The sequence below is a fragment of the Ursus maritimus genome, unplaced genomic scaffold (assembly GCF_017311325.1).
Source record: "Ursus maritimus isolate PB19 unplaced genomic scaffold, ASM1731132v1 scaffold_13, whole genome shotgun sequence".
NCBI lineage: Eukaryota > Metazoa > Chordata > Mammalia > Carnivora > Ursidae > Ursus > Ursus maritimus.
Genome location: NW_024423675.1, coordinates 62,709,223 through 62,727,515, shown reverse-complemented (window position 1 = coordinate 62,727,515; position 18,293 = coordinate 62,709,223). Strand labels below are relative to the sequence as shown.

Below are 18,293 nucleotides of genomic sequence, written 5' to 3'. Positions count from 1 at the left end.
GCCTCTAACCGTGGCCGTGGACCGGGCAGAGGAACAAAGGCCGCGGGCCCGAGAAGAGGCAGGTTCCCTGAGGCCACATGGAGGCCCAGATCGCCCTTCCCTCACCAGAAAGCCCTCAGCACAGAAATGCATACTTCCCATGAAAACCTGGCCTACAGCGGATTTTCAAAATCTGTAGAACCAGTGTTCGTTCCTTCAAACACAGACGACACTTCGTTCAAGTTAAAGTAACACTTCGCACGCGATAATCTGCACTAGAACACATGGAAAAGGGTGCTGGAAACACCAAGATGAGACACCGCAGCCGCCTCCCGCGAGCTAGTGAGGGGACATGTCGGCTGGGAAAGGCCGGGAAACAAAGTGGGGGCACTCAGGCCTCGTGTGTGCATGCTGGCGGAGGGCCGACGCACTGGGAGTGGCGGCTGGTGGTGAGGAGGGCATGGGGGACCAGGAAGGACAAGCCTTGGACAGCCACTGAAGCCGGACGGTGGCTACATGGGGTTTGCCTCTCTGGTTCTCAGACGTGCTGGAATATTCCCACAAGACACCCCTGGGGGTGGGGGCGGAAAACACGTACAAGCAGATGCTTCAGCTAAGTTGTGAGGGAGCAGGCTGGGGGTACAGCTGGGAAGTGTGCATCCCGAGGGGAAAGCGACCGACAGGAAGGCCCTGACCGTGCCAGAGCAGCGCACTCACCCCAGAGGACACACAGCAGAGGTGTACCAGGAGAAGAGGTACTGGCAGTCGGCGGTCTCGTGGCTGAACTCGGGGATCCCGTCCTTCACCAAAGGGTCGCAGTGGAAGAAGATGGTGGAAGACACAGACTTCGTCTTATCTTTTCCACACTTAGAGGACGAGGCAAACACCACATCTAGATCGCCATCTGTCGGGAAGGAAAACACAGTACGGCCACACGACATCACCATCATTTCAATAAAGGGCCGAGTTCATCTCTCCACGGTCTGTAAAAAGTTTGCATAGACTTAAAAGTTAAAATCATAGATGAAGGGCCTTCTCCAAAGGTCCCACGTGCTCGTTTTCTCACAGGCTGCCCGACACACGCTACGGAGCCCCTGCTTCACGTCAGGGACCAGGAAAGACTTGAACCTTGCCGCAGAAGAGGTCCAGCCTCTGTCCTCAGCTAACAGTAGGACTTAGAACCGGGGCTGGCCATGTGGTATCAGCGTGTCTCGAGACAGAAATGGATCCAGCGGGCAACCAGCCAGCCGCCAACTAAACAGGCCTCTGCAACGGAGCCCTGGACCCTGGGGGACTGCTGAGATTCCCTGGCTGGTGAGACTCCGTGCATGTCATCACACACTGGCGCTGGCAATGGAACACATCCTCACGCCACAGGGAGAGGACGATGAAAGCATCCGGCTCCCTTCTGGACACAACCCCATGTGCTTCTTCCCTTAGCCAATTTCCATCCTTAACTGTGACCTAAGAGCTCAAGTGAGTCCTGAGTTCAAGCAAATGATCAAGCCTCAGGGTAGCGACAGAAGCTCCCCGAAACCTGCAGCTGGTGTCAGAAGTGAGGGAGTCGTGTGCGGACGTTGCCCTCTCCAAACTCTGCAGGTGGCTCAAAGTTCACAGTCCACCACTGCTACAGAGCCAGGGCCTTTGGCGTGTGAAGCAGCCACGTCCACGAACAGAAGGGAGCCCGGAGCCCCAGGCTCTGCGGGCCAGGCTCGGGAAGGCCCCATGTGTTCTCTCTCACTCGTACCTGGCTGAGGCATGACCTGAACGGACCGCCCCACCAGGCCGCCATGCGGGCACACGCCCCCGAGCTGATGGGGGAGCCGATGGCAGCTCCGAATCACCGCAAGACAGGGCTCCGTGGCTTCCTGCTCTTGCCTCTGGAATGAGGGCAGACTCGGGAAGAGATTTACACTGAAATGCAAAAAGTCGTCTTAAAACTAAACTGACTTTCTAGTGTTGGTGAACCCTGAAAGTAAAAAGGTCTGAAAGGAGTTTAACGAACTACGAATAAATAAACGCACGCGCAGACGTGACCCGAGTAAATCCAACTCGGAATAACTGGAGCAGCACAAAGAGCCACGGGAGTTTACTCCACGATGTGGGGTCATGACCGTGAATCAGGCTGACCTGGTGGGCCTGTCTGCCGGGCCCACGGGGTATGGCCACGTGCAGCGACACCGGTGCTCAGCGTCTGCACGTGGACACACAGACGTCTGGGCTCCTACCACTCGGGGAGCAGCTGCTTCTCCTCGCAGGAAATGTCTCAGGAGCCCTTTTTACATCAGAGTCGGTTGGGTTTTTAAACATGTTTAACTTTTTCAAGGGCATCTGTTGTTTCATCATTTTGGCAAATGTAAAGTGTTTTACTCTTCCGTAATAACACCTGAAGTTGCCAAGTAAAGAATCAACATGACGAAACCAAATCGAAGGCAATTCCTGGACGTGCACACTTTACCTTCTGCCATCAACCCCACTTCACAACCTCGGGTTGAGACCAAGTGTTGGTTTTCAGCTGTTTACCTGTGAAGTAAGGTGACTTTTTCCTACAGTGAGATGCTCGTCTTACTGATACTATTCAGTCCGTTCTGATGACTGCGTATCAAAACACAGACTCAGACCGGGCTTCTGCTTTCAAACCGGGGATTTCAACGGAAGGGAGCTTCTTCATGAAAATTTTAAAGCCCCTCCTTCGAAGAAGGTGAACACGGAACATTGACGAAAGCAATTACCTTGAACGTAGTATTTGGTTTTGTCCGAAGTTCCAACTTTCCTACTGAAGTGTTGGTCGTTTGGTTTAACCTGGCATATGTTGGCCCCTGAGCACGCTGGATTTCTAGAGCTTGTGATGGAGGAAAGCTGGATTTCATACAGGTACTTGTCCCCATTTGTTCTCATGTCCCCAGAGGCACTGAATAGCCTGAAAAGACAGAAAAGATGGCAGTGACTCCAGGCCTTCCAGAAACCCGTTTCCGATAGACCCAAACACACACAGGGACAACTGCAGGGCTGCAGGCCACAGCCCTTCTCCAGCTCTGCCGGCCTGGGAGCCTGTGAAGATGCCCAAGGGCACCAACGTCCACCCCACCGTCGTCCTGCCTCCCCACCCTGTGGTCTCAGCGGCATCCCGGAAAATGCCCACTTCAGCCTGCCCCAGGCGTGGCCAGCAGCTCGGGCCTGTCCCTCGGCCACCTGACCTCAGGAACCCCACCAGTGACACGCCCAGGGATTCCTGACCAAAAACGGTTTGAGGTTTCAGCTTCGACCCCTGGGATTATCAGGAAGGGAAGGAGGAGGGGCGCCTGGGTGGCACAACGGTTAAGCATCTGCCTTTGGCTCAGGGTGTGATCCCGGCGTTATGGGATCGAGCCCCACATCAGGCTCTTCTGCTGGGAGCCTGCTTCTTCCTCTCCCACTCCCCCTGCTTGTGTTCCCTCTCTCGCTGGCTGTCTCTCTCTGTCAAATAAATAAATAAAATCTTTAAAAAAAAAAAAAAAGGAAGGGAAGGGAAGGAGGAGGGGCGACTTTATTTTTACACTCAAGAGAATTCACCATCTTTGGTGTTAAAACTTAATAGTTGAGTAATGCTTTTCCTCGGTTTAAGCAAAAAGGACAACTACCTAGAAACAGTAACTAAAACACACTGCCTATTTACCTCGCAGCTCCTCTGCTAGGGGAAGATCTAAATGGCTGGTTCAATCTTGAATACGCTTCAGTGCTCAAAAGGAAAATGTTCCACTTACTTAAAATAAATATCCCCGAGGCTGAAGCTCTTGCCATTTATAGGGTTGGTGATGGTGCCGTTCACCATGTGCACCTCCTGCGGCTTCACGGCACAGGCGGCCCGGGAGTCCCAGCTGAAGTAGTAAGTGCAGCTGTCGATGTCGAACCTGGAGGGCAAGCGAGGACCGCGGTCACGCGCAGCCAGATGCGGGGCCTCTTGCGCCTGCATGACTGGCTTTCAGGGTTCCAGGCGGTCCTGACCCCCGGGTCCCCAAGGAAGCCCCCTCACCGCCGAGCCCTTGCCACCCCCATGATGGGCACGGGCAGCTCTGGGCTAGGACGGCTGTTAGTGACTTTTCTCAACAGCATCACAGGAAGACGATGGGCCAGCACATCAGCCACGTGAAAAAGTAGGCAACTGTTTAACACAGTTTTTCTTTTTTTAATTAAGAAACTGTGTGACATCTAGGGGCGCCTGGGTGGCTCAGTCAGTGAAGCATCTGCCCTTGGCTCAGGTGATGATCTTGGGGTCCTGGGATCGAGCCCCCTGTCAGGCTCTCTGCTCAGTGGGGAGTCTGCTTCTCCCTGCCCCCATCCCTCTCTCTCTCAAATAAATAAAATCTTAAAAAAAAAGAAAGAAAAGAAAAGAAAAGAAAAGAAAAGAAAAGAAAAGAAAAGAGTGCAAACATTTAAAAGCTGGAAAAATTTGCTCCCAAGTTTTTTAACTTTATTTTACAAGTTTTGACTCAGACATTGATTTAAACCCTTGGACAATTCCCGCATCTCCCCAGAAATTCCAGACCAGCTTCTGGAAGAATCATTGGTTAGGAAACAGCAGCTCATATGCTCCCTCTGTTGGCCAAACTCTTCCTAGCACTGGATGCAGAGTTGCCTGGAAAATTCTAGTGTAATCCAGGAGCACCCCGGGTGCCAGCCCCACCTGCTTGGGGGTCTCAGGCCCCTTGAACAGCTGGCCCTGGACGGCGCCAACCATTGCCTCTTCGGTTCTACAATGATGCTGAAGGCAGAGGTCAGTGAAACATCGCTTTACATGTCACTTTGGTCACGTGACCCTGCGTCCCGGCCCCTCTTCCAGGAAATCCCTCCCTGTGCGGAGCAGCCCTGCACACTAGAGGACAATTAACAGGCCTGGCCCCTCCCCAGGCCCCAAGTCTCAGCGCCGCACAAACACCCTCTCCCTGAACACACCCGCAAGTGAAAACCGGGGGAAGAGATGCTGGCGAGCCCCCAGTCCACACTCTCCACAGCTCCCCATGCGGCCCTCGACCCTCTCACCTCATGAACGATGGTCTGCCCACGGTCTTTGCACAGGTCAACTCTATGACGGCAGATGCCGTCTTATTCTCCCCACACTGATAACCTTTTGAATAAGTTACGATGACTTTGTCATCTGAAACACACGAAGGATGGAAGCAACATTATTTCTGGTTATAAAAAGCTTCAGTGTCAGAAGTCAACATCTACGTTAAAAGCCAAGACAGAACGAATGTTCGGCTCTCTCAAGACTTCAGTCTTGGGTTCTCAGCATGGCCAAGTTCAGTGACTGCCTCCCGGTCCGCACCACACCTTGCACAGCTGGGGAAGACCTGGGTTCACAGCCCCGCCCCACCTGCTCGCTCGCTGCCTGACGCTGGGCAGCAGAGCTTCTGAGCCCGTCTCTCCACCTGTGCAAGAGGAATACCGCCCAAAGCGTCTGCCACGTGCCCGGAACGATGGACACGGAGAGAAGAACGTCACTCACCAGGAGCTGTCACAGCTGCTCCAATTCTGTATAGTCCCTGGGTCATTTCAGGTGCTTTCCCACACACACACACACACACCCCCGCCCTCTGAGCACCCCAGGAGTAAAAGGGTAGGGGCTAGACCTCCAAACTACAAAGAGAAAAACCAGAAACAAAACTCTGGTTTTCTCGGGTCTTCTGGCTCTGCGTCCAACTTTCCCACTTCTGAAAATATCACCGATAAGAAGCAGCTGAGACCATGACTTGCAGGGTCTAAGAGGCACGTGAGCACTTGCTCTCAGCGACAAGTCACCCAGGAGCTGGTGTGGCGGCCAGCTCAACGTTGCCACTGCTTCCAGCCACTGAGTGTGAGCCCAGCCTGGCTCAGGGGCACAGGGCGGGGTCCCCGGGGGCAGCCTACACGCTGCAGCCCCTGACTCTCACACCACTGAGACAGGAGAGGCAGGGGAAACAGGCCTTGGTACCAGCTTCCCACCTGCTTGTCCCAGGACACAGGTCAAGATGTGGGGGACTGCTCAGCCGAAGGCCCAGGCCCTCAGCCCTGCCCAAGTTCAAAGCTGTACTATCAGGCTCCTGAGCAAAACTGTGGCAGAAAGAGTTCTACTGCTTACAAGAGAAAGTCTTAAACTGCCGCAGCGTGGAACCCAACCAGTGCAGGTCTTACCACAGACAGCTGACACTCCCGGGCAGTACACTCGACCTTCCCCAGCTCACTGCCCAACCTGGGACGTGGACTCTAACCTCAAGCCCACTGCCACGGAGCTGTGAGGATCGCCCGGGCAGAAAGCACAGCTGTAGATACACCCGACTTCCTGGAGCAGAAGAGTCCTCGCCCCCACCCCTTCATGAGCGTGTGGGTCATGGTGTTTGTCCTTGGACAGCCGTCCTGCTGCAGCCCAACAGTAAGGCCCCTGGTGTGCTGGGGACCAGAGGATCCCCACTAGCTGAACCTTCCGTGAGGCCCTCACTCTGCAAACCTCTTTCCCTGGCTGTGGGAACTGGGGAAGGGCGGATCGGTATCCCTACATGCCCAGCAGACCACAGAGCAGAGGGCCACCCTCAACGCTGGGAGGGCCGCTCCGTCCGACGCTGCCGACCCGCCGTCTGCTGTCCCCTCATCCATGTGACAGAATTCCTGGTCTCCCTCTCAACAGCTCGAGCAGACTCAAGTCACCCGTGGTTTAATCAGGACAGCTTGGAGACCCCACTCTACTCCAACAAGGTAAAGGTGTTTTTCTTTACTGGTCCCCTGAACACTGGGCCCCCCAGTTGTTCCTATCTAAAAAAGAGCTGCCTCTTAAATGATGAAAGATAAGGGTGCCTCGGTGACTGAGTCGGTTAAGTGTCTGACTCTAGATTTCAGTTCAGATTATGATCTCAGAGTCATGAGATCAAGCCCTGCGTCGGGCTCCGCACTCGGCATGGAGCCTGCTTCAGATTCTCTCCCTCCCTCCCCCCATCCCCGCCGGTGCTCGTGCTCTCGCACATGCACGCTTTCTCGCTCTCTCAAATAAATAATGAAAGACAGACTCTTTCACTCAACCAATTGCAAGATGAATTTTCTAACACTATTAAAAAGAGCCGCAGTATTTTCTAAATTGTTACAATGTTACAAAAACGTACCCCTGAATTATCTTTACCAAGTTCCTGCGTAACTGTTCAGCTTTCCCAAATACACGCCTGTGTGTATGTGCAGACCCCAGCACTCAACCCAGAGCTGGAGCAAGGATTCAGAGGAACCTTAACCACTGTGGCCCTCTCGGGGGAGAAGTACCTTCCCAGGAGAGGTGACCCCTCCATACACACCTGCCAGGACCTGCCATTTCTGGGAATACAGAGTGGTACTTATTCTAATGTTCCAGAAATTACCAAAATGCTTGAGAAACGGTCGTTGGGAATGGTATCTGGCAGCTTCAACTCAAGCCAGTGCTGACCCCCTCCTGGCCATATGAGGACGCCCTCACCTTCCCAACTCCGATGCAACCCCTGTAACCATGCACGACAAGGACCCAGGGCCTTTACCTAAGACATCCAGCTTCTGTGTATGAACGAGCCCCAAGACCTGGACGACACCAGATGCACTCTTTTTGCAAATGCTGGCTCTGTCAGAGCAGTCGAGCGGCCCTTTATATATTTTCTGACAGAGATTTATATAGTACCTGTGAAACAACACAAAGAGATGGAGGGGGGCGCGGCGTCAGTCTGCCCTACACACTGGGGTGCACCTCTGTCCGTCACGTTCAGAAACAGGAATCATTTTGATGACCAAGTACTCCACAGCACCTCTGAATGCAGCACCAAACCAGGTTTTCAAATAAAGGCCCAGGAGTAGTTGGTTACCGAAGAAGGCAGCGTGTCACCCGGGCAGGTGCGGGCGAGCCCTGAGACAGTGTGGTTTAGGAGGGCTTCTGAGTTGGGACCTGCAGCAGCTCCAACCCAAGCGAGCTGTTCACCTCAGGACTGAAGGCCTCCAAGTCCACGCCCCAGCCCCACGCTGAGGCCTTCCTGATCTGAGGGCCCCTGGCAGAGTCATGGAGCGGCCGCCACAGCCCACGAACCTCAGACCCACACAGCCTAAGGGGATTGTGCCAAAGAGCTGAGAAAATCAACACACCCCCCGCACACACACCCAGCAGCAGACAGAAGCCCCCACAAGCACAATGCTCGAGACTCATTCTATCACACGCTGATCACCAGCTTCTGGTTCCAAAGGCTCCCCTTCCGTCCACCTCCGCCTTCAAACCCAGCTCGACACTGGCACCGGGGCTCTCAAGCCACTGCAAGCACCAGGCTTACGTGGCAGCCCCAGCTCGGTAGGGACATGGAGAGCCCACCATCAGGCCCGTGACAAGGACACGGCTGGCACGTGGTGACAGGTACTCACGAGACTCCTTCGTGGACAAAGAACCAAGACCCAGTGAGCGAGGACAGCAGCCGTAAGTCGTAGGTTTTGTGCTTCTGGATGAATTTGCACCCCATCTTCTTTGGAGGGCAGACAACTTTCGTTTTCCACTCAAATGTCACCTCACAGCCACGAACTTCACTGAAGACCTGTGGTCTCCCGATATCGGCATCCTCATCACACTTGAAGATAATCGCCGACATCCGGTGGCTGTTTGCTGGGGAGCAGCACATAGAAAACTCAGACCGCAGCCCGGGCCCCCCAGAGCCCGGACCGGCCCGCTCCGCTGCGTTCCCCCCCCGCGCCTCCACCTGCCACCACCCTGCCAGAGCTCGGCCGTCTCATTCACACGTCCCCTGACCCGAAACAGACCAAGGCCCCACAGGGCCCCGTGTCTGTCTCTTCCTGTGCTTCCTAATGACCCCATGGCACTAGCCCCATTCCTCGTGGATAGGTAATCAACATTTGGTCACGTGAACAAGGACGAGAAATAAAAACAGCCAACAATTAGGTACTATAATTACCTAAAGACGGGAGTGCCGTCCTACAGACCAGGCCAACTGTCATAAAAAGCCCCAAAACTATAATAGACCTCTGTAAATTTAACCCTGAAAATTTCCTTATATCCTCTCGTTCCCTGATCATTTCCAAGAATTAAGTAGTTTTTTGTGTATTTTCTCATCACGTTCCTTGAGTGCTCACATCCGTTTGTGCCACACGCGAGCAGGACTGGCTCCCAGCCCTGGTCTCCGCGTGACGCCAGAGCGAGGGCACGCAGCCTGGCTCAGCCGGAAGCCCGGGCCCCTGTCCTGCGCCTGCCACACAGCAGAGACCAGTGAATGAGCCAACCGCTACTCCTGACGACGCCTGTGCCGCCCTGCAGACCCATCACCAGCAGGACTCTGCACGGGCACGAGCGGGCATCATCCAAACTGGCACAAGGGCACAAACCGCTTCAGTTAGAGAATGGCCCCCACTGACCAGCTGGCATCACCTCTCAGCCCTGCCTTACTTCAGTCTACGTACGCGGTCACGTACACATCCCATGGAGCAATTCAAGATGTCCTTTCTTTACAGAAAACAAGCCTGACATGGAAAAACTACATGTAATGGAATTAACTCGGACATCCACAGAGGTCGGAGCACGAAGCCAGCCTGGGAAGGATGCCGGCTAAGCGGCAGCCCGAGCCCGGACACGTGCCCCGCTACGTACAGTGTCTGCAGAAGCCCCACTCATGGTCTCTGTCGTAGTTGGCCGTGGTGGAGCACCAAAGCTTCGCCCTGCCCTCCACAACACACTCCTCGTAGCTCTTCCCGTTGAATATGAAGGGGAACACACAGGGGACACCTTCCTCAGTTTCTGGAAAAAAGAAGAACATCTGTGTGACCCTGATTACCAGCACGACCTCAGCTGTGCTTTTCTTGCCGGGCACGATCACCTGGGAACGCTCGAAAGGATCCCTTATGGAAGCCACCACCCTAAGCCACCAGCAGGACCGCCGGCCTCTCTCACAACGAGACAAGAGGCCCAGGGCCAGGATGCATCTGAGGCCTGAGCACTCATACTCAGGGCTGTGTGGGTGGAACGCCGTGTGGTCCAGGCCAGGTGTCCGCATCCACAGCATCTGGAGCTTCATGCCTCAATTTCCTCCTGGTACCAGGTCTAACACCTCACTCACCAGGAATACAAAAACGCATCCTGCTACAAAAATTTACCTGGAGGACAATTATCTCCATTGGCATAACTTAAAATGACAGCTTCATCCTGGTGCCTGTAATCCAGTCTCATTGATGCCAGCCGTCCAAAAGATGCCCCCTTGCTCCCGGAGAGCAGGCAGACACCTCCGTCCTTACAGCCTCCTTCATCCAGGCCTGCTGCCGCGGTGCACACCCCTATGCTGTAGGTGCGTGAGTCTCGGGTCACCTGGACAGACAACAGCACGCGTGGGTGTCCATGGGTCTCAAGGCGGAGGGAGAGCCGTCACTGCAGGGAGGTGTGTTCCTGCTGGGAAGCAGGGGCCACCTGGGGCCTGGGCACGGGTGTCTCAGTGCTCCCTTCCTTCTCTCCAATCCTGACCTTCCTCAGAGGGCAATGCCTTACCCACTGTCTGGACATTTGCCTCTGGCCACTGGAAGGATCCACAACTCCATCCACCCCCAAGCCCAGCCTTCTTCCTCCTCCTGGCCCCTAGCAGCAGCAGCACCCGCTGCTAGCTGGGCTTGAGAGCCAGGCCTCCGGCAGGGAGCTTCCTATGAGACCTCAGGCTGCTCCTCCCCCTTCCTGAAGCCCAGTTCCCCACCTGCAACAAAGGAGTGCTGAGGACTGAGCCCCCGCTGCAACAAAGGAGTGCTGAGGACTGAGCTGATGAGCAGAAAGCATAACTGAGCAGGACTCTTGCCTTCCTAGCTGGCCCCGCCCTCTGCAGGCTCACACCTCCTGCACACCTGTCACACCTGTGCAAGGTCTCCATCACAGGAGCCAGGGCACGGGCATCAGGGCTCACTACTCACCAGCTACCATCCCCTGGGAGGTGCTGGGATCTGGTGGGCATCGTCCAAGGTGCATAACTCAGTAACATCTAGATCACAGGCCCAGAGGTGGAGGGTCCTCCAAACACCAGTGACTCAAGATGCCCATGGCCTCATCAATATCACTAACAGTCCATGACACACAGGCCAGATAAGCTCCCCCTCACCCCCCGCACCCAGCTGTATCTCCAGTCAGAGGGACACGGTAGCTCCCTGCACCCACTACCTCTGCAGTCAGCAAAGAGCTGCATCTGTATCTTAAAGCCAGGCTGGAAGGAGACACAGGGGAAGGACTCGTGGCGTCTGTCGGGTGTACCAGACCTGGCCCTGCCCTTATGGGGTACACGCTCACATTCATGTCCCTAAGCAGCCTCCTGACCTCTGTTGTGTCATTTAATCTTTACAAAGCCCTAAGGAGCAAAACTCTGAGCTGCGGGGCACAATTCTAGGGTCAGTTAGGCCTTGTTTGCTCCATGCTCTAGAATCCCCAGCAAGCCGATCCTGTGTCCAGGATGGGGACTAAGCCCATTACCCCTCCGTGCACTGTGCCTCAATAGTCACAGGTGCCCCATCACCTACAACACAGGAGGATATCACAAAGAATCCAGGCTGCCGTGTCCCCCAAGATCAGCGGGCTCTAGCTGAGTGGCATTACCTTGAAGGTGCTTTTGGAAAGGCTGGACAGGTTAAAGCTGTAATGCAGCTGCTCGTCCGTCAGGGAGCAGCCGTCCACCTTCACTTCGTCTGGACAGACCAGCGGGGTCTCCCAGCCAAACACAAAGTCACAGTCACTGGTCCTCAGCAGCATGGGAGCTCCCTGTTTGAAAGAAAACGCATGTGGGTCAAGTACAGCGTCTTCACACAGCTCTCCTCCCCAGCTGGCACCAGAGAGACCCCTGCTTCCGGGGCTGTGGCCACGGCCGGGAGACCGCCAGGTGCTCTGGGTGACCTGCAACAGCCCCCCTCCAGGACGGAGGGGCAGTTGTCACCACCCGCTGCAAGGAACCAAGACTGCCCTCTCGGCACTGCCAGGCGTCCTGCCCACACACCTGCAACCCCTCGCCACCTCCAGGACGTGGCCCTGCACTTAGGGACAGTCTCCATGTCTGCACCACCAGTTCTTCAGACGTCATGACCGAGCAGGGTGTGAAAGCGAGACCCTGCTGCTGCAGAGGGGGGCGAGGGCTCGGGTACACCCGCCAGCAGTGCCTCTGCTCCGCTGCTACAAACTGAGGACATTCACGGAGGGTCACCCACACACGGCCAGACTGGGCACAGGCCAAGTAGTCTGGATCACCGTGCTTACGCCCTCCCTTGCTCGGCAACAGCCACAAAAACACAGAGGGGGCAGCTTGTCAGGAATTTCGTTTTTAGTTGCTGTTGAGAATCGGTTTTTCTATAAACTTAAGGGGAAAGATATTCCTGCTAAAGATGAAAACCAAAGGGGAAGAAAATCTCTTTCAAATCTTTCCAAACTTGAGCGCACGTTTGTGTGAGATGCCTTGTATCTAAAAGCCAGGCTCACTTTGAACACGCCGCTGCTGCTCTGAGAATCGTGCACGCGCCGTGGACAGCCGACCACATACGGTTAGCAGTTTCAGAGCTAAGCCGTTACACCTTCTCCATGTGGGAGGGTGAGATAACCAGCGCTCGAGAGAGGTGGATCGTCAAAAGAACCCCTCTGAAGAATGAAGTACTACTGAACGTGGCAGCCTCTCTGTAGCTGAAGCCACGCTGCCTTATGCTGTGTGTGCCGACAGACGCCTGGAGAGCCACACCCACGCAGACACACAGAGATAAAAGGAGTTTGCTGATCACAGCTCCGCTCCCCCGATAACTCAGGATTATCCTGACGGCCAGTGGATAATCTGTGAACAGGGACACAGAGGTGGGGTGAGCCACTAGATGGGGAGGCCCCAGGCAGCGATGGTCTGTGTCTTCCCCTGCCCCTCCTCCTCAGGCTGCTGCCACGTCACTTCCCACCGTCAGCATACCCGTCTGGCAGCCAGAGCTCCCTTTCCCTTATAAACCTGCTACAGGCCAAGAGACCAGAAAGTCAGCTTAGTGAATTCACAAGACACATTCTAGAACCAAAACCCATCACCTGAGCTCCTAGGGCCAGATGAGCCTTACAATTCATCATCTTCAAGATTTTAAGAGGCAATTCGAGATACATATTTCTATCACCTCTCTCTCATACACATACACACACACATACACAGTCCTATAATCGAGCACATTCATGTTTCGGCAGCAAAATGTATGAATATTCTTATCAGGTGAGACAAATACCATAAGCAGCCTCCATTCATCCGTGTCAGAGGACTGTGATTTCAGAAGCACAGATGCCGTGCTGTGAGGCTGGGCTGCCTGGAGCAAAGAGCTTGCCACGTGAGAAGGTGAGTCCCAGCGGCCACTGCAGGGCTGTGTGAGTCACAGGTACGTCACCCAGCGCCTCTGAGTCACTGTGAAATGGGGGCCACCACCTACCCATTTATCTCCTATTCACAGACAGAAGGCGAGAGAAAATGTATGCAGACACTCTGTGCGACAGAATGGGACTCATGATGGAAGCTGCGTTATTTTAAATGCACGTAGAACAAAGTCGATAACCTCCTTAGAAGGAACATTTGCAACTTTGTTAGAACTATTTTGATTCCGAGAGGCCTTCTTTTGTTCGCTAACTTCTAAATTTTGGGTTGTATCCTGAACAATGATAGCTGCCAAAAGTCTTGTCTGAGTTCCCAAGAAGAATAAAATCACTAATGCTATAGTTTTAAAAAAGGAAAAAGAAAGCTGACACTTTTATACGTTGGTAGACATTGAATACCACTCCTATGCTCAAGTGTTTCATGTTTTTAAATTACAGCAAGCCTCGCTGTGCAAAGTCTGTCCCATTAATTCAGTATGGGCTTACTCATTGTTAAATTAGTGGTTTTAGGGGCGCCTGGGTGGCTCAGTCGGTTAAGTGGCTGCCTTTGTCTCAGGTCATGATCCCAGGGTCCTGGGATGGAGCCCACATCAGGCTCCCTGCTCAGCGGGGAACCTGCTTCTTCCCCTCCCCCCTTGTCCCTACCCCGCTTGTGTGTGCACTCACTCGTGTGCGCGTGCGCTCTCTCTCTCGTGCTCTCTCTCAAATAAATCTTTAAAAAAAATTAATGGTTTTAAATTCTTCAATGCACCCCTGATATACCATAAAACTGCACCCATTTTCAATACAAGCGTCCTTAACTTGCTCACTAAGCCAGGTGTCAGCCCCCAGGTTGTGAACAGGTGCACACTTACCATGCTCACGCCTCTCCTGCAGTGAAATGCGATCAGTGAGGTGTAGTTGAAATGCTTGTCTGCTAAGCAAGGAGTACTACTTTCAAAATTCAAATAAACTTCATTAGCTATGGGGTTGAGTATTGGAGGTCCTGTGACTCGGCCAATATCCTAAACAAAGAAAAAAACAAACAGCGTTTCAGGAAATTGCTCCTTGGGTTGGCAAACACAGGCTAATACACAACTGCAAAAATAATACCTCCTCTGTTTTGAAAATGGGCAGCATCTAAAGAAACCAGGTTAACAGCAACTCACGTGATAAGTCTTGACAATAAAAGCTGCTGCTCAGAAAGATTAGTTTGTCGGCGGTCATCGGTTTCGAGCCTACAATTTCTAACAATAGGATTCTATTTCCAATCATGGTCAATTTTCAAAGATCCAGGCAATAGGAACTTCTCTCTCCAGGAGTATCAAGAATGCTGCATGGTCTCCTATCACCTGACAGTGCGCGGCAGGAGCCCACGGATCTGCCCCCACGCGGGCCCACTACCTCACTCCCAGCTCTGCCCCGGGACTGCTTGGTTTCCTTGGCAGTGCCCCTCGGTACATCCTTGGGAGGGCACACACTTGCTTCCCATGCCGTTTTATTGCTCAGCACAGCATCTGATGCACACTGGCTGATCAGTAGATATTTCTGAGCAAATGAACCCAAGAAAAAAAGAAAGATGAATGGCCCACAGTGGTGTATGTGTGTGTGATAAGTGTGAGTGAGCGAGCCGAGGGGCTCTCGTTCATCACCGTGGGGCACGTTCACGCCACGATGACATAACACTTGCTCCAAGTAGGGAACTGGCTACCATTTTTAAAATCTGAAAAAGGAAAGCCAGGCAGGAAAACAGAGCAGATCTGACCTCTCAGAAAGGGACTCATATCCAGGGTCCCCAACTGCATGGTCACAGAGGACGGCTCTGAAGTGCTTCCTACTAAGATGTGGTTCACCCAGGCCCTGGGCTCCCCATGAAGCTAGGACTTTGTGAGACTCGTATCATGGCCAACTTCCCCACCCTCTCCCAACGTTTCTCCCCACCAACATTGCAGATAACGCCCATTCTTAAAAGGACATCTTTAGGGATGCCTGGGTGGCTCAATCAATGAAGCGTCTGCCTTCAGCTCAGGTCATGATCCTGGGATCCTGGGATCGGGCCCCAAGTCAGGCTCCCTGCTCAGCGGGGAGTCTGCTTCTCCCTCTCCCTCTGTCCCACCCACTGCTCATGCATGCACATGCACACACGTGTACTCTCTCTCAAATAAAATCTTAAAAAAGAAAAAAAAGGACATCTCCAAATCTTTAGACAGGACTGTGTAACATCTACGGATAGAAGTACAGAAATAGACCCTTTTGAGATGCACCTCAAATAATAAAGCACAGCAAGGATTTGATAAAACATGAAGATAACTCACGAAGACAATTTTCAAAGAGCCAAAGCTGCACTAAAAAGTGCTAGGAGTCCGAGACTTCCACAGCAGAGTATTCAGCAATGAACAGATCTGCTCTTGCCCCTGAATGACTCATTTACCAAAGAAAGTACTTGCATCTCCCAAGCACTTTCTTTACCCAAGACATGCATTTCAAAGAAAGAAATCAAATTCTTATCAGTGTTCTTTCTTGCCACTTTACATGGAAGTTTCCTGATCAGGGTCAACCTTGAGAATCCTAACATGACACCGAAAGTCTGCCTATTCACACACGTTCACATTTTCTTCCACAGCTCGGAGACCTCTGGCTGCCGTCATCAGCCTCTGGCTCAACGCACAAATCCTTACATGTCTTCCCCACCTAGACCCAGGACACACACAGTCCCCGCTCCTTTCACCCTTTCTGCTTGAGTAACCCTCCACTGAGAGCAAGACACACAACACGACAGTTGTTCAAAGTCTTATAAAACTTGTTTCCGCCTTGCATCTCCCGTACTTACGATGGGGGGACCGTCGACGGGAACCTTGCACACAGCCGCTCCCGCGGGACAAGGCACCCCGTGCATTGGGTTCAGCGGCTGGCAAATGTTGATGTAGAAGTCAGGGCCTGTGTCGGAGGTGTCATCCTCACTTTCGTCATACGCCTCGTAGCCCCCCGTGCGGTGGATGAGCGGGGACAGGTCAATAATGGAGCTCCCATTCCTCACAGAGCACTCCGTCTGTTAGACAGGGGCGACCTCACTGGAGTCCACAGTAACATTCTCCTCATCACCACTAAGTCACCCCAGGAATTTAAAAGCAGCACAAAAAAAGCACGAAAGATGGATCAACGTCCCCAAATGCTTGGGCACTTATACCGACCCACTGTTGGGACCACCGCGGGTGGCTAAGCCATGCCGGGTACCCTCTGGGGGGAGCAGCGGAGGACAGTAACTGCAGGAAAGCTGGTGCGCGAACCAGGGCCCACCTGGGCTATGGAGACCCCCGGGCATCAGGGAGGCATTTCTCAGAGGCCACATGGGCCCAGCCCGACTCACCACCTGCTCGCAGGCCAGAGGCGTGTGCCAGGAAAAGAAGAGCGTGCATGTCTGCTTGTCGAGAGAGATGAGCATGGGCCTGTTGGTGGGCCCGGCCTCAGGCCTGCACACAAAGCTGATCACACTCTTGTAGGTCAGACCGGATTTGGACGGACAGGGGGATCCGTCCTCATACACCAGCTGTAAGACCTGGTCCACGTAAGTCAGCCTCTTGTTCGCCTTGCCCACGCTGATCCTGGTCTGCCCGAAGCAGGCCCCTGTACCGAACGTGACGGGAGAGGAAAAACACAATTATGGACTCAGATAACCAGCTTTCTGAGGACTGCTTTCTGCAAATCCAGAGCTAACACTTGTCATGCTGAGTGTCCAGTGTGGTTTCAGCAAGTGTCCTGCATCAACCATTCTGTCACATGACCACGTGTTTCCCCCGCATGAGCGAGATGTTACAGCAGAGAAGGTGATCAATCTTCAGATCTACTCCTCTCTTTTGCCACAGGAACACGGAGGCTGGGGACGGCCTTGGAGGCGGGACAGCCAGGCGACAGACAGGAAGCCACAGCACTCACCTACGCCAGGGGAGCAGTTTTCGTTGTCGTCACAGACGCTGATGTACACGAGCCCCTTCTCGCTGTAAGCAGCTGTGTGTCCAGCTCTGCCACTTAAAGAGCTCAGATCAAACAGATGTCCTGCAAGGGGGGAGGGGACGGATACACGGTGACGCCAGCAGGCTCGCACGCGGACCACGCTGGCCATCGGGACTTGTGACTTCCTGCCATGAGTCCCCCAACTTGCTCGTTCACTGACCTGGCCCTAAAAATGCTCCTGGCCAGCTAGTCTATATCATGAGGCTGCAGTCTCCAAATTTGTACGATAGCTCATCTTTCCTCAGAAGACAGGGCTCATAGTGTCCTCCTCCTCCCGGGGCTGGGCCACCACAGCCTCTAGGACTCGCGGGATCCACGAGGGCCTGATGGCATCCCTCCCACTGCCAAGGGATGCCAGCTACAGCCTGCTGGGTCTCCAGCACGTTCAGTCGAGGTCTCCCAGCTGCCCCCACATGAGCACTGGTAGGTTAACACGGAGACGGACTCTAAGCAACTCTGCAAGCCTACAGCTGGTGTGACCGGCACCCTCGGAAGCAGGAGCTATGGACAGCAAGGCTCGCAAGGACATGGATCAATCTCTTCCCCACCGAAGGAGAAGTCCTAGTAAACACAACTGGGTAGTGCCAAGACAGGAGGCCAACATGCACCCATGTGGCCAGAATGCTGCTGCCCCAGTGTGTCTTGCTCCCCAGTTTCATGTTAGGTCCCTCACCATGAGGTACTGGTGACTGGCAGTGTCCTCACTGTGGGTGTCAGTGACTGGCAGTGTCCCTCACCTGTGGCAGGGTTGGTGACTTGGCAGTTGTCGTGCACATTGCTCCTCACAGGACAGGCGGCTGGCGTGGGCCAGGAGAAGGTGTACTCACAGTCTTCCACCGCACTGATGAACATGGGCCTGGAGTTCTACGAGCGAAGGACAGAGTGTTGCCAACAGGGCACGATTTCTGTGAAACATCAGCTTACATCAAGTGGGAGCTTCTCTGCACCACCACATGGAATTTTTGTCAATGTCTTT

The 18,293-nt window shown here is 53.8% G+C and overlaps 1 protein-coding gene across 1 annotated transcript in view; it reads right to left on the bottom strand.

The window, feature by feature from the left end:
- IGF2R (insulin like growth factor 2 receptor) overlaps window positions 1-18,293 on the bottom strand; it is a 97,210-nt gene that overhangs the window by 5,268 nt on the left and 73,649 nt on the right. The window contains exons 32-45 of the mRNA XM_040628026.1: window positions 18,055-18,181; window positions 17,240-17,359; window positions 16,674-16,930; window positions 16,137-16,355; window positions 14,182-14,331; window positions 11,552-11,713; window positions 10,084-10,291; window positions 9,581-9,727; window positions 8,350-8,584; window positions 7,488-7,624; window positions 4,999-5,113; window positions 3,723-3,869; window positions 2,712-2,899; window positions 697-883 (exon numbers count right to left, since the gene is read on the bottom strand). Of these exons, the coding sequence (XP_040483960.1) occupies window positions 697-883; window positions 2,712-2,899; window positions 3,723-3,869; window positions 4,999-5,113; window positions 7,488-7,624; window positions 8,350-8,584; window positions 9,581-9,727; window positions 10,084-10,291; window positions 11,552-11,713; window positions 14,182-14,331; window positions 16,137-16,355; window positions 16,674-16,930; window positions 17,240-17,359; window positions 18,055-18,181 (2,399 nt within the window). The remainder of the gene's footprint in view (window positions 1-696; window positions 884-2,711; window positions 2,900-3,722; window positions 3,870-4,998; window positions 5,114-7,487; window positions 7,625-8,349; window positions 8,585-9,580; window positions 9,728-10,083; window positions 10,292-11,551; window positions 11,714-14,181; window positions 14,332-16,136; window positions 16,356-16,673; window positions 16,931-17,239; window positions 17,360-18,054; window positions 18,182-18,293) is intronic.